Source organism: Pieris rapae, chromosome 8 (assembly GCF_905147795.1).
Source record: "Pieris rapae chromosome 8, ilPieRapa1.1, whole genome shotgun sequence".
In the NCBI taxonomy this organism is placed as follows: Eukaryota; Metazoa; Arthropoda; class Insecta; order Lepidoptera; family Pieridae; genus Pieris; species Pieris rapae.
In genome coordinates, this window is record NC_059516.1 from 411,579 (window position 1) to 426,727 (window position 15,149).

General features: G+C 32.2%; 1 protein-coding gene across 9 annotated transcripts in view; it reads left to right on the forward strand.

Annotated features, from left to right (window-relative positions):
* Positions 1–15,149, forward strand: part of LOC111001032 (disintegrin and metalloproteinase domain-containing protein 11) — a 338,822-nt gene that overhangs the window by 53,659 nt on the left and 270,014 nt on the right. For all 9 annotated transcript variants that reach the window (XM_045629101.1, XM_045629099.1, XM_045629106.1 and 6 more), the window contains exon 3: positions 3,187–3,231. In XM_045629101.1, coding sequence (XP_045485057.1) covers positions 3,187–3,231 — 45 coding nt within the window. The remainder of the gene's footprint in view (positions 1–3,186; positions 3,232–15,149) is intronic.

Below are 15,149 nucleotides of genomic sequence, written 5' to 3' on the forward strand. Positions count from 1 at the left end.
TAGTAAATATAAAAAGTCATTTAATGTATATAAACGCTTTAAGGTTAAACATTATTTACATATGTCGACGGTTCGCTGATTTTCGCCAATCGATGTCAAAGAGAGGCAGCCACGTCAATCGCTATTTGATATTATCGTTGGGGTAATTTAGAATTTGCCAATATTAAAGCCATGTATTGCCGCTAATTTGAGCAGGCTTCAGCGTTCCACTCTCATCCCTGAGGTAGTAGGTTTGATCCCCAGCTATCTTTCTGTATATGTGCATATTTAACATTCCTGTGAACGGTGAAGGAAAACATCGTGTGGAAACCGACTTGCCTTAAACCCAAGAAGTCGAGAGCGTATGTCAAGCACAGAGGGCTGATCACAGCTTGCCTATTAGATTGAAAAAAATATCTTGAAACAGATTCCGAAATAAGCCCAGACCTAAAAATAGTGTAACGCCACTAATTTATTCTTTATTAAATTTTATAAAATAATAAGAAATAATATTTGTGTTTATATGTAAAACGCCAATGACGCAGAAATATTTGTTTCGATGTTCTTTAGATTTTTAAGCAGCAAAAGTTTAGGATAAAATATTCGCTAACATCTATTTTAACAACACGCAGCTATTGATGTTGAAGAAATTTACTTCACAAAGTGACTCCTTTTAATTTTCCAGTCGAGATCTCGCAGAAACTCTTCAAAGGCGAATTAAAGGCTATATGCTACAACTAAGCCGCGTCATATCATATAACTTATTGAGTTACTATTATTTTAAAATGTTTTGGTATGTACACTTCACAAATCCGAGATCTTTTTGTTTGACATGTCATAAATTTTTGCGCTTTTTGCTAAATTAGCCTCTAAGAAGTTTGGCGTGCTCAGCAAGGTGAAACGGTACTTCCCTCCAGAGCATGCAACTCTATAAAGGCTAATTCGTCCCCACGTCCACCAATTCGACTTAGGGTTTTTCAAGAAAAGAGCGTATCAATTCTTAAAAGGCCGGCAATGCACTCGCGAGCCCTCTGGCATCGAGAGTGTCCATGGGCGGCGGTATCACTTAACATCAGGTGAGCCTCCTGCCCGTTTGCCCCCTGTTCTATAAAAAACTAAAACGTGGAGCCCTGTTCTCATCTCTGGGCGGGAGCTCCCCAGTGCCAGCTCCTTCCGCTTGACCGTATTCAATGAAGAGCTGTGGGAATCGGCAACGACCAATCACTTTCCGTGCAACTGGAAATTGAATTCAGTACAATACCTACGCTTAGTTCGAATAATATAAAGTTGTCACGTGAAACATGTGTTTGACTATTTTTCATTTGTTATTTTTACAGAAAGGTCGAGTAATTTGTTATTTCGAGAAATAAACGAGTTATTTCTCTGGATAAATTAAATTTGCTTCAAAGTGCCTAAAGTATTATATTAATTGCACTGGTTAAATTTAGATTTAAATATTAAAACATTAACAATCCGTTTTTATTTTATTAAATTATTCTTTTTTTATAAACCTCAATTTCGTTTCCAGTTATAAAACCAAATTTTATCTGTCGATGTAAAAAAACCTTCAGTTATTCAACTACTACATATTTTTATCGAAATATATAAATAAAGTCGTGTTAGTTACACCATTTTTAACTCAAGATCGGCTGGACCGATGTAAGTTATCTCTTTTTTGGTGGATTCTTCGCCGCTCCAAATATCATATTAAGTAATATAATTTTGGATAAGTTATCGAATAATAACAACTGAATAAACCTAATTAACGATTGCAAACAGCACGTGGAGCCATCTGTTGACAAAACTACGCATCACTTTACATCGAATTCCTGTCAGAACTAGAAATTCCACCTTCAGGTGAATAAGGAGATGCATAACCAGGCTTTAATCGAAAACATGTGTCACCGCATAAGAAAATGTTGTATATCAGAAAGTGCTTTAACATGCAGTATCGCAATATTGGTGCTAGAGATAAGAGGCCTAATGTGTGAAACTGCTATTATTCTTTCGCATTGGCAAGCAATAAAACATTTAATAATTGCAAATACGTAAATTTATTAATGTTTAATTTAAAAAATAAATAAATATTTAAATACATTAATGTTATACCTAAATAAAATTAAGTTTAACTAAAGATAAATTATATTATTTTATGAGACTGTTAGGCAAACAACAAATTTAAGAACAAATTTAGCCGGGTCAGCTAGTAAAAAATATTTCGTATTTTAATATATAATGATTGTATAAAACTGATTCAAAAGAAAAAAAATATTAATTTTGCGTAAGAAAATATAAAATGAAACTTCCTGTAAACAGAATAATAAAAGTCGCCAAAATATACGAAATCCACTAGGGTCAAAAACTAGTCTCAAACTATTAAACATGGAGCAGTTTCCTTACTAAACATGTCAACAGTATCAAAGTTCTTATAATCAAAGACCCAAATAATTTTCCATCCCTTACTTTCTCTTAATGTTTTTCATCTCATATAATTATGTTGTCCTAATTGCTTCAGCAATTAGTGCTGTATGTGTTAATTATAACTGTCAGGGTAATTAAATTATAAACATTGTATATAAACAGCTTGTACATATATTTGATTGTAATTTAAGCTATGATATACATTTTTTCTTACTATTACTTATTCATTCTTACATTTTTAGTGAAAGTAATTCTACTTCTTTTGGTGCCTCTCCAATGCTTTGGACGACGGTCTTATGAAACATGTTATATTTTGGGTCACACACTAACATTACGAAGCCATTTTTTTATAAAACATAATCAAAATAAGGTATACTTAAATAAACTGTCCTATCAAAATATTACCACGACGTATTTATAATAATAAAAATTATGAATAAAAATACAACCTCGTTGATAGGTGCGAATGATGCAAACAAAATACGTTTGCCAAATTATACATTAGCCATAAACAAATCTAAATCAAACAAAATAAGTGTCTAAAGCTAACACGCGTAGGACAAGAAACGCTTGGCGAGATTAATAAGAGCTCCAGGAATGGATAGGCACTAAAATAAGAAGAAAAATCCTTCCTTAATTGGAGCCCAGTAACATAATGTACATAGAAATCCAAGAGTGAATGAAGTGAAAACGTATAAATGGATTGTCGGAAAAGTAATAAAAGGATAAAAGAAATGTTTACGTTATGTTAATATATTTATGATTAATTAAAGTTTCTTTTTTCAGATTCATGTCTTGCGCTCCATCCAAACGCTATGCTAATCAAAAGACGTAAGTGTAATAATGTTTTGAATGTTTCATTATTATTTCTTGGACTAATATAACAAAGATTACAAAAACACCAAAAAAATAAAAATTGGCCCCCAATACAATATTTATTTGCTTAGAAAGTAAAAAGTTAGGACGATAATAAAAGCAAATACAGTCAATACTAATACAAAACATTACTATTATTAAACATTAGAGTGTAGGTAAAATCATATTTTGTATGCAAAAATTATACTATTTAAGTAGTAGGTTTTTGATGGACATTTAAATATTACTTTATAGTAATTACAACAATCAAACATACAGTATTAAAATTTTTATTAACTTACATAGATAGATAATACAAAAAATTAAAAATTAATAAAAAGAAATGTAAAAAGTTTGGCCCGAGTGGCAGTATAGCCACATGAAAAATAATGTTATGCGTAGGCCGTTGTCTTGTACTATAGTTAGCCAATAAAGGTTTGTCATGACATATTCCCACAATACTGTTAATGAGGAGATATCAATCAAGGGCTGCTTTACTGACCAAATCTATCCATCAAATTAGGCAGGTGACGTTTATTATGTTAATAAGGCTTAAACTGAACGATTAGTTATTTTATTAATATTTTAGTTATCAAGAGATTTTATGCCTCCGAGAATTAACATTGATTTTCCCCCAAGATATTTTTATTATCTCGGGAACATTAAAGTTAAAAACATGTCGAAGAGGAGTGGAAAGAAGTATGGTGGGTGTAGTACTAAGACATCGCAAAAGAACAGAAGAGATAAAATCAACGACCAAAGTTGAGGATATTAGAAAGAAAATAAAGCAATCGAAACCACGCACGTGATTAGAGATAGCAGTTTGAAATAGTTAAAAATTATTACAAAATGTCAAATACGAGATGGAAAAGGAAATGATAGATAGACAGATATGACAGAGGAAGAGATGGGCAGACGGTTTTTAGAGAATAAGAGGCAGAACTTGGGAAAGAAGAGTTATCAATAGAAAATATGAGGCCTATGTGACAACGGACATGCTGATCACCAACCGGCACATTTGACGTAATATATCTAAAACATATGTTTCTATATATTAAACTGGGTGTCAGAAAAAGTAATAGTAATTATAACAATAAGTTATTTTCATGATAAATACAGGAACCGGCCCGAATAGTACCTTAGGTATGGAAGGTTTAAGGCTATCCACTGAAGTATTTCCAAATCAATACAACTTAGGGTCTTTCAAAAAAGAGCGTTCGAATTCTTATAAAGCAAAGCCGGCAATGCACTAGCGAGCCCTCCGGCATTGACAGTGGCCATGGGCAGCGGTGTAACTTAAAATCAGATGAGCATCTTGCCCGTTTGCCCCATGTTATATTTAAAAAAATATGAAAACCTAATATAACTAAGCATTAATACAATATTCTTAACCTACATTTATTATAAAAATTAATGAATTGAAAATTAAAGCATATTTAAAAAAGTATGCAAAATTAAGCATAAAAACAACTTGGAATAGCCTACAAAGAAATAAGTTGACATTATTAATTGTTATTTTTATAAGTAAGTTACAAAATAAAAATACATAAAATCGGCGGATAAATAAAACTCCAAAGCTTTTGAAGTAATCAGAAAATAATACTTAGGAGTAAATAGTTTTCTACTAACCGTCGTACTTTTATTCCGTGGAACTTTGTATAGAAACTTAATTCTCTAGACTCAAAAGCAAAGGTTTAAAGGTGAATCAGTTACAAAGAAAAACTTTAAACGTCAAACTTAATCAGAATGAATCATTTAGAGTAAAATGAATTCTCTTTTCCTAAGTTTCATTAAAGTAATCGTTTATTTAAACCTAAATATAACTATCTTATTGTATTAACAAATTTCTTAAAGTAATAATACAAATGTTTATAAATAAATTCTTCATTCACTCACTGACTCACTCATTCCCTCACTCACACATTTGCACCCACACACTTACTCATACACTCGGGCGTGTTGATAACAATTGAAAAAAATAAGGTTAAATAATGTAATTATTTTAAGGAATGTAGAATTAAGTTTTACATGGAACACTAGAAATATATCAACTAGAATCGAAGTAAACTACAACGTAATAATAATTATAATATTAATAAAAAATGATGCATGTTGAATTATTTACAAAACCACAACGAGGGTTTTGATATGTTAAACATACACTGCCACATACTAGATACAGATATATTAGACACATACTTTAACAATAAAACCACAAATATTTTATTTTATACGTTTCCACAACTACAGTAGACATACACTGTGGTATACCGAAGCGGGCAATCAGCGAAGAATGCTGAATTTTCGCGTCCGCGCCGAACCACTCGCCCGCGAACTCGCAAACATTTATACCTTCATTAGGTGTTTGCTTTACTGATAAAAAATTTCTTCTTTGCGCACGATGTTTTTAAGGAAAATACTTATAAAAAGACGTTAAAATTACAACTATATTTTTCGATATTTACAGGAATTTACACAATTTGTCTCCATTCAAGCAATGGAGATATATGTATATAATAATGTGTGGTTAATTTTGTGTAATCTAATTTGGTTATTTTTTAGTATTTTTATTAATTTCTTACTCTATATTTACGTATTGATTACTTAAGGATTCTCATTAGGTAAAATAACAATAAGGACTTTCTTGAATAGGAAACTGAGTTTCAAAGTTTGACGGCTTGTTGGGCTACGAAGGATCAACTTACTTGACTGTTGAAAAAAAGCATTGGACGGTAATAGGCCTTTTATTTAAATGGAGTAAGATTACCTTTGAGTAATATTTATTGTTTAGATATTACGAATAATCAAATATACAATATTAACAATTTTCCTAAACAACATAGAAATAATTAAAAAAATATAAAAATTAAAAACATATTTTAAAAGCTTGGTCCTGTGGCAGAGTGCGTTTAACGCTTGCAGAATTTACTCGCTGTATAGCGATACTTATTCGTTACCGTTCGATACGTTGACCCAAGAAAGTACCAGCTCTGGGGTCAGTGGTACCATCTACTATGCGTCATCTTAAGTCTTTAACTATTGCCTGTGCAATTGAACCCCACAGCCCAAGAGTCTCCAAAGGGAAAAAATTGGAGAAAAGACTTATATCAAACGGCTCAACGTTCATTATTTTCCGCCTGTTCTGTGGCCGCCCCAGCTTTTTTGCTTGTCCGAAGGATGTGGGGCAAACGTGTCCACACAAGTAGCATCCCAAACCAAAGTCAGTCCCATCTTGCAAAGGATCAACGACATCCCACAAGGCCGCTTCCTGTCGTCTCTAGCGATGTCAAATAAATCGATTTTATTTATGATAATTTGTTTATGAAAACTATCTTAGTCTAATGGGATCGCAACCAATGCGATCTTATTCTTAATAGTACTGAATTATCTCGTTTCAGTACATCTTATACATTATTTGATATATATCAGATAAATTTAATGTTCATCTCAAACATCACGATCATACTTATAAAAATATGTAGTATGGATATTCATGTGTGAAAACGATACGAGAACTTGGAAAGCGCAGCGTTGTATCCATGCAAGTTTACATAATGAGTTCACATAGCGGTTACATTTACTAAAGTACTAAATAATATTGAGTTTCTTCGTTAAGACGGTAATAAGGGCTATTTATAAAAAATAATTCAAGACCGTCTTGTCTGGAAAACAAACAATAGTGGTTTAATAAACAAAAAATATTTGCAGTATTTAATTTGTTAGAAAGTAAATATTATCTCAACATTTCCCTATATACAACGTTATAATTAAATAATCTTAATTTAACTATTTTATTTTTGTCAATAAATAAATTATATATGGCCAGTAGATATCGCTAGTCCCCACAATGGGATCTCTTTGTTGTGGGTAACATTTAATCAGTGGTACATGTTTTTAAATAGTTTATTGAGAAAAGGTAGGTTCAGTGATTAGTTGTACCAAACACTTCATCTTATAAGACATTAAGTATGTGTGAGTGTGAGTGAGAGTTATGAGTGGGCACTGTGGCTGTGTTAGCTATTCGCACCTCAGAGTCATGCCAAGATTTAGTAATGACTCTGTCGACTCGAAATCCAATTCCTGCAAACTGGAAGTAACTCGATAGTTTGACTAGATAGACTAGATCTCAAAATCATACATTTGAAAATTTTAGTACAAAGCAAGGGGCCGCTAAATACAAAGAAGCGTTGGCCAACATCCATTCGTTTTGGCGAGAGGAATACAAAACGTCCTTTCTTAAATGTTTAAGAAATCTTTCTTAAATGGTTAAGGATTTGTTAGTTCATGGAGTTTCTGATATCTTAGGCGATAATACAAAAGTGGAAACGCATCTAACTGGCATAGTAACATCATTTTATATAGCCATAAAAATCTAGGAACATTAATAGTGGTAACACATAAGGTTTATTTAGCAAAGCTTACGGCCTCTTAAAGAACTTGTTAGTGAAATACCTCAGCCGGGGAGTTTCGTAGATTCCTTACGTAACAGACGGGGCATTAGCTTTACAGAAACTACAAAGCTTTTTAGATACATCATGATTATGTCGGTTTATTTAAGATACTAAGGCAACAATATTATTGTCGCTCTGAAACGATGTTTATTTTGTTTGTATTACGTCTTTGTGTTATAAATTTATCGAAGAACCCTATACAGTAAATAAGAATACCATGTTGAGAGGGATTTAGAATTTTATTTAGAAAATATTACGAGTCTATTATGAGCTTTAAGATGAGTTGGATTCTCGTAACAATATCGCAGTTTGATAACTATTTTGTATAACACGTGTGGATATTCTTTTTTAATTTAAATATTGTGTTTTCTTACAAATTAATCTTAAAACACAACGCCTTGTAGATTATTTAACATCATCCTTCATCTTTTTATTATTATTCTTATTAGTATTATAAGAAATTTATTAATTAGCCATATAAAAGTTTAATATGAATTGTAAATTTTTAAAAAAAGGTCTGTTTTTTTGTGGCCTAGTATTGACTTACCCCCTTTTCAGATAAAAACCCCTCCATACTTTGCCATTTATTTTCCTTTTTTTCTTAGGTTTTTTCAATTGCTCAGATCTAATTTTTGTCTTGTGAAAGTTCATACTTTTAATTGCTATGACGTGGATTCCCTTTTTTATTTTTATTATTATCTGTTTTTCGCATTTTGCATATGTTCTGGATGTGGCATAATTTGCTAACATAACACAACAGAGAATGATATGCTATTTTGAATAATATATGCATATCATGTAATTTTCATTTCAGTAATAAATTCAAATTTTCCAGGTAACTATCATTTACGTTTTGATATTAAATAATTCTACGTAATAATTTCATGCGATACTAGGAAAAGAAACAACAAACAGATAAAAATTGAGTTTATAATTTTAATGGTAGAATGTATTTTTAATGTTTTCAAATGCGATGGTTTCTCTTCGTTGCGGGTCTACAAACAGTTCAAAGCTAGCGAGCGTAACAGATAGGACGAGTTACCGGAAAAATACACTTAACAAACACAAATATTTTTATTTCTTCGTGAAGTAGCTTGAATATCTTTTTTAAGATTAAACGAAATACACCGAAGTGGAAACCTTTTTATGTTTACTTGAACTATTGTTTATGGTGTAATGGGGCGTTGTCTTTAGCAAAATATACTATTGTGTCTTTGACTTGGAAGTTATTATCTGAGACTAATACAATTTTTATGAGAATTGGATATAATTTCTGTACACATAAATGCTACCGCAGGCGTTCAGAATCATTGCGGATATGACCTAGGTTCAACCAGCAAAAGGCCGACCATTTCCTTATCTAGCAGAGTATTCAGAGGAGTTGTTCGGATACCTGCAACTGAGTTTCACTATCGAAGACAGAATACAAAATACCAACATATCACCTCGACGTCCGTCGACTTCGACTTTCTTCTAGAAACGAGTGTACCAATTTATAAAAGGCTAGCAACGCAATTGCAAGCCTTCTGGAAAAGTGAGTGTCCATGGGTATCACTTAACATCAGGTTAGCCTTTTGCTCGTTTGCATTTTATTACGTAAAAAAACGTGTGTATACACGCGTTAGAAGTTATACTTCTTAGGCGTAATGAAAAACTTTTTCAAAAAATAAAATGTTGACTATATATATAATAATAACTTAAGTATAACTTCAGGGTGTTGATATTTTGTGACAGTGTGTACGCGTAAAACCTTATTTTACTAATTTTTCCGAAACGCCTCAAAAGAAGTATTACTTCAAAAATGCATATACAATAATTAATCATAATGTGAACGAAACAGATTACAATGTTAATTATACAGCTATTCTTGTGTTCCTCTCACCCATTGTGAAGATTGAGAACCATTCCAAGAATGCTCCAGATATAATTCGATGGTCGCAAAGCCATTATTATTCCTGTAATGCTCTATAAACGACATCTGTCACCGAGAGGGTACAAGTGCATGTGAGGTTAATATTACTAACTAAATCTTTCTATTTATCATTTGTTAGGGTTGATAAAACATAATTTTAATACGAAATTTTAATACAATATTAATGTTATAACAATTTTGCTATTGAATCGTGTATGTGAAAATATTTTCCGGCGTATTCATATACGTTAATCAATAGGTAGTTTAGTAATGGCTTAATTAATAAATAGAAACATTAGAGCAGCTAATTGAGGCATTGCATTCATTCATTGTGTCATTAGCTAGTTTCTATGTATGACGTCGGAACTAGCTAATTTTGATATATTATTGATATGGGCAGATGAGTGTTGGCCTAGTGGCTTTAGCTTGCTGCTCTCATCCTTGAAGTCGTAGTTAAGTAAGTAGTTTCGATCCTTGGCTGTGCACCAATGTACTTCTATGTGCGCATTAAAAAAACGATTGAAAACTTCATTTGTGGTTATAGATTCTTTAAAAATCGAATAATAATATTTAACTTTTTCTATAGTTGGACTTGATTTGTTTCCTCTATATATTATAGAAAAATCACCAGTTCATATGAAAAATTTAGGTTTGTAATACTAGTTCTGATTGGCAACTATTCCTGATTGAGTTAAGCCGAAATCCAGCCATCCTACGCCGGACACATATAAGCCAATCAGAAAACGCTTATTAAGGCATAGATTTCAGTGAGCTTTCAACATTCAGTTTATAGTTTAGTTTCAGAGCCAACCAATCATGAAGAAGCCTACGCTAGTAACTTGTCAGTAGAGGCTGTGGCTGTGGAACTATAGCGACTTTAGTACCAGATAAGGCATTATAACCGCGAATGAAGTGATAAAGCCAGGTATCCATTGTGGCCATGAACCGATCACAATCTAGTGAAGTGAAGCCTTTTTAAGGCTTCGCTTTTACGGCCATTGTGGCACATTTCCTTGATATTGTCCTCGGGACACTTCATGTGAGAGGCCTCGTGTCGAGTGCACGGGTATAGTTTGTATATCTTTGTTATTTTTAAAATGACGGTTTTAAAACAACACCGCTGTTGAAAACGTTTTCCTCGAGATTTTCTTTTTGTTTATTACTCACAATGAGGACTTAATGAACGATTTATTTTTAATACAAAATATAATGTCGCGAATAGAAATGTCGATCTCAGGTACCTGAGATCTCAGGTTCACCGCTATACACCGCCATATTATTTATAGCGGAATTATAAAGTGGTTGAAAGGATTAAATGTTAAAGACCGACTGGACAGAATAGATTACGATGCTTGCTAAATGTAGATTTAGACAATCTTTATCTATATATAAAAAAGTTTTTCCCATTTCTTTCGATTCAGAAATGTATGTTTAACATTTTATGATATTGTACTTTGTGATAATTAATACATCAGAACGATTTTCATACATCTAATTTCCAAGATTTATAATCAAAAATACTTACCACCCACGTTTAGAACCTTTAAAAACTGCAATCTGAACCGTATTTATTAAGATCCTTTCTAAAAGTTATAGATCACTGACGTGCAATTCTTTCAAGGGGAAGGTGATTAAATTTTGAGAGAAAGCATTTTTCCTTCATAGCGTGGGCGAGTATTTAGATCATAAATTTGACACCGATTTTAAATAATTAAATGCTTGTATTATATGACATTATAAAAATCAATATGACATTTGCATGCCGATTTATATATATGGCTGACTGTGCGGATTGTATAATTAATCTATCTAATTGTACCACCGTCTTAGCAAATAAACGATTTTATTTCAGGTTCAGACATTTAAACAACGTAATTAAAATTTGATGTATTATTGCGGGCTGCATTCATGTATATTACAGCTCATCTAATTAAACTAAAACGTCTAGCAATGAACAAGCAATGCTACACATCCATTTGTCAGACGTGAGCACTATTTATTCGTGTAATATCAAATTTAAATAAACGTAGTGGTTTCCGAGCGTGCAGCAATGTCCTGGAGTAATAAAACTTTTGTTAATGCCACCACGATGCCGACACGTAGTGAACACGTGTGTTGTCTTTGTGATATACGTTCTGAGAACGTACCATGAAAGGACTAACATAGGGTTTAAAGAAGCAACTGTAAACTAAGAATAAACTATTGGCGAGGCTTTTATGATCTTTATATGTCGTAGGTAGTCATGGATATATTACTTGAACGAGAAAAAAATAAAAACTTGTCAACGAGGAATGGGACGCAGTGACTAAATTGACTACTGTACAAACAACCCCTTTTAATAGAAAATATTTTAATTTTGTAACATTTATATAACCTTTATTACATTCATCACATCCGTTAAAACATCAAGATAGTATATTAATATTATGTTAACCAGAATAACCGCGAATCACACAGCGATAAAAACACTCAATAAAACTTAACATTTTCTATAAGATGATGAAAATTTCATTACCCTGGTGTCGTCGGGCGATAATTTTCTATTACCCGGGTGACAGATGATATTGCAATAGATGTTGTTGGCTTTACAATTTTAAATTAAAAACCATTTATTATCGACATGAAATAGCGCGGTTATTGCGCAAGGACGTTCATTGTGCCACGCAATGTATGCAACCACAGGTTTATAGTTTGAATTTATAATGGACATATTTTCGCTAATGGTGTATTTAATTTATTTTCAAGCGAGCAGGATTGCTTAAAGCTAAGTGTTTACCGCCGCCCATGGCCACCCGACACCAGGAGGCTTACAACTTCGTTACCCAATGAAGTAGGTAGTGGTACACTCTTCTATTGAAGGCTCTGCAGCCCGAAGTGAAAGTCCTGCCAGTTTGCTGCCCTGTTCTTAGTGACAAATTATAGATATTCATAAGATATATTTAATAAGAAGTTTCATATAAGAGTTTTGTATCAAGTGTTTGTAAAATAATCTTCTTTATTTAGCGATATATGACATATATTATAGCAAATAATGATATTACCAAGTGTAATATTTTTCTCTAATAATTACAATTTTATAACATTTACCCGATCATGTGAATCAAAATGTAAATACTGAAGCTCTATGTAGCTGTGAATAAAAGTATCTCAGACCAAAGCATGAAATATGTTTGATGTTTGTACTAATGCGGGCAAAATCCCTCGGTACACAAAGCCACGCTGACATAATCATTAAAAAATTAAAACTGCGCCGACACATTTAAATAAATTAAGACTCCGCATTGTCTGAGCGTTTCTCATTTCAACGGGCAATGACCGAGAAGGGTAAATAGGTAATAAAAAAAGAACAATTAGGCCCTAACGACGGGGTAGCGTGCAGGATGAATCCCACGGTAAATATCACTAGACATATTATTCTTGCATACAGGCTGTTCATAAGGTGACTTTGTTCTTATACATCTGTTAACAAAAATATCGTCATTTCATTGGCACGGGATTTTAATCTACGATTAATAAGTCCCTTGATTATACCCGGGTATATAGATAACAAAGCTAGATTTATTGTTATACTTAAATCATTGTTGGTATTAAATATGTTTCAGCATTATAATTCATACAATGCATGAAATTTTGGGCGTATATATAATTTAAATTTAAGGAAAACATCGTGAGGAAACCTTAGACCCAAAATTCGACGGCGTGTGTCAGACTTAACTACAGGCAGGTTATCACTTGCCTATGGTTGACGAATGATGTCAATCATAGGCAAGTGATCATTTGTGCTATCATGATTCATGATAGACCGAAAAAGGTTTTGACTGATTTTTAATTGAAATGTAGTTTTTAATAATAAATGCAACAATTATTAATAGTTTTTATATTCAGCTCATTATTAAACTCAGGAATCGTATTTGTCAGTTTTCTTAATGAAACGCAAGTTCTAGAGACGAAGAGCGTTTGCACTATAAAAAAACCAAACGCGAAATAACCATGAATTGTTTATAAACAGCCTGTATATGGGTGAGATAGCGCGGAGTTTTTCCACTTTTCTATATTCTGTGTTAGCTAAGGCGCATTGCACTAGTTTTGAATGAAACAGGTTTAATAGGTTTCTATAGTGGCTTTTTAAATTAATTGTTTTTTACCTTTTGTACTTATAACACCGAGGGAGGGGAAAGGAAACTTTACCTTCAAGTAGTTTTTGCATTCTTGGTTATGTTTTATTAAATGCGAGAATATTCCAATTCCCTTTATTTATTTTATTAAAGTTACAAATACATTAAATGACCATATCCTTTTTCAAATTTAAGATAACAGTAAAATGTCGTATAAAGTAACCCAATTTAAAAATACATAAAATAAATAAATTCATGTGTTATATCTATCTATACCAAGTTCTCGTATTTGTAGTTAAAAACTGCTCCGAAATGTATTGACCATTTTTAGGAAATTTAGTGTGCATATCTGTTAGGACTACGTATCTAGGACATCAATTTTTCATTTCCCTAAATAATATGGGTGGTCCACCCTAAATTTTATTTTATGATTTACCATATTTTTTACCATACAAAAATACATAAAACCCTTAATTTAAACCCATCTACGATGAACCGCTATTTTTTTTGTTAATTAAAAACTTGTGTTGAACTCTGAGGTTTATATAGAGAATAATTCACAGAAAAACCTAAAAAATTTTCATTCTGGAAAACTGAACAGTCTCTAGGGTAGTATATCTAAATGTTCCATGTTGGTATGTACTAAAAAGGTAGGCAGGGAGCAGCTAGTTGTTATATATGTATCACAGGTCTTTCATGTATTTTAATGGTGTATACACTAAAACTAAATTGAAATCTACTAATAGGCTAAGATTTAGAAATATGATTTTAAACTATTCACAAAATCTATTGGCTATTCCAGTAATACAAACATAATGCAGAAATACCGTTAATACTTGTTCGTTTTACATCCATTATTGTTTTTCAAGTGCCTTGATCTAGAAATAATGTTAGGCGTACTGAGTTAATCATGGGTAGTGACTCATGCGGTCAACTGTAAGGACTCCATTACTTTGCTAGGGGAGTATTTTTAACCGAAGCTATTATTAACTATAACCAATAATTTATGCAATTTTTTAGGTTATTTACTTAGCTTTCCTTTAAAGAAATATTTCATAGCTACACTTCACACATTTACGCGGTGTTTATTGTACAAATGAAGTGGTTATTTTTAAAAAAAAATCACTTCTTAAAAAACATTGTGCACTCAAATCACATATATTGTTTAACCCCATTAATAATGATCTCTTGTAGGATTATTTTTTATATATCAGCGAAAGATCCTTTCAAGTATTGGATATACTTTTCTTGTATAGCATGTAATCCCGGTAATTGTTGGGAATTCTAAATACCTCAACCCGAAGCCTTCGTACTGCGGCCGCACACCAATAACTTTTTCTACGTAATGACGAACACCTGCTCGTATAGTAAAAGAGGACATGGAAAAATTCGAGTCTTTGATACCTTAAAATCAAC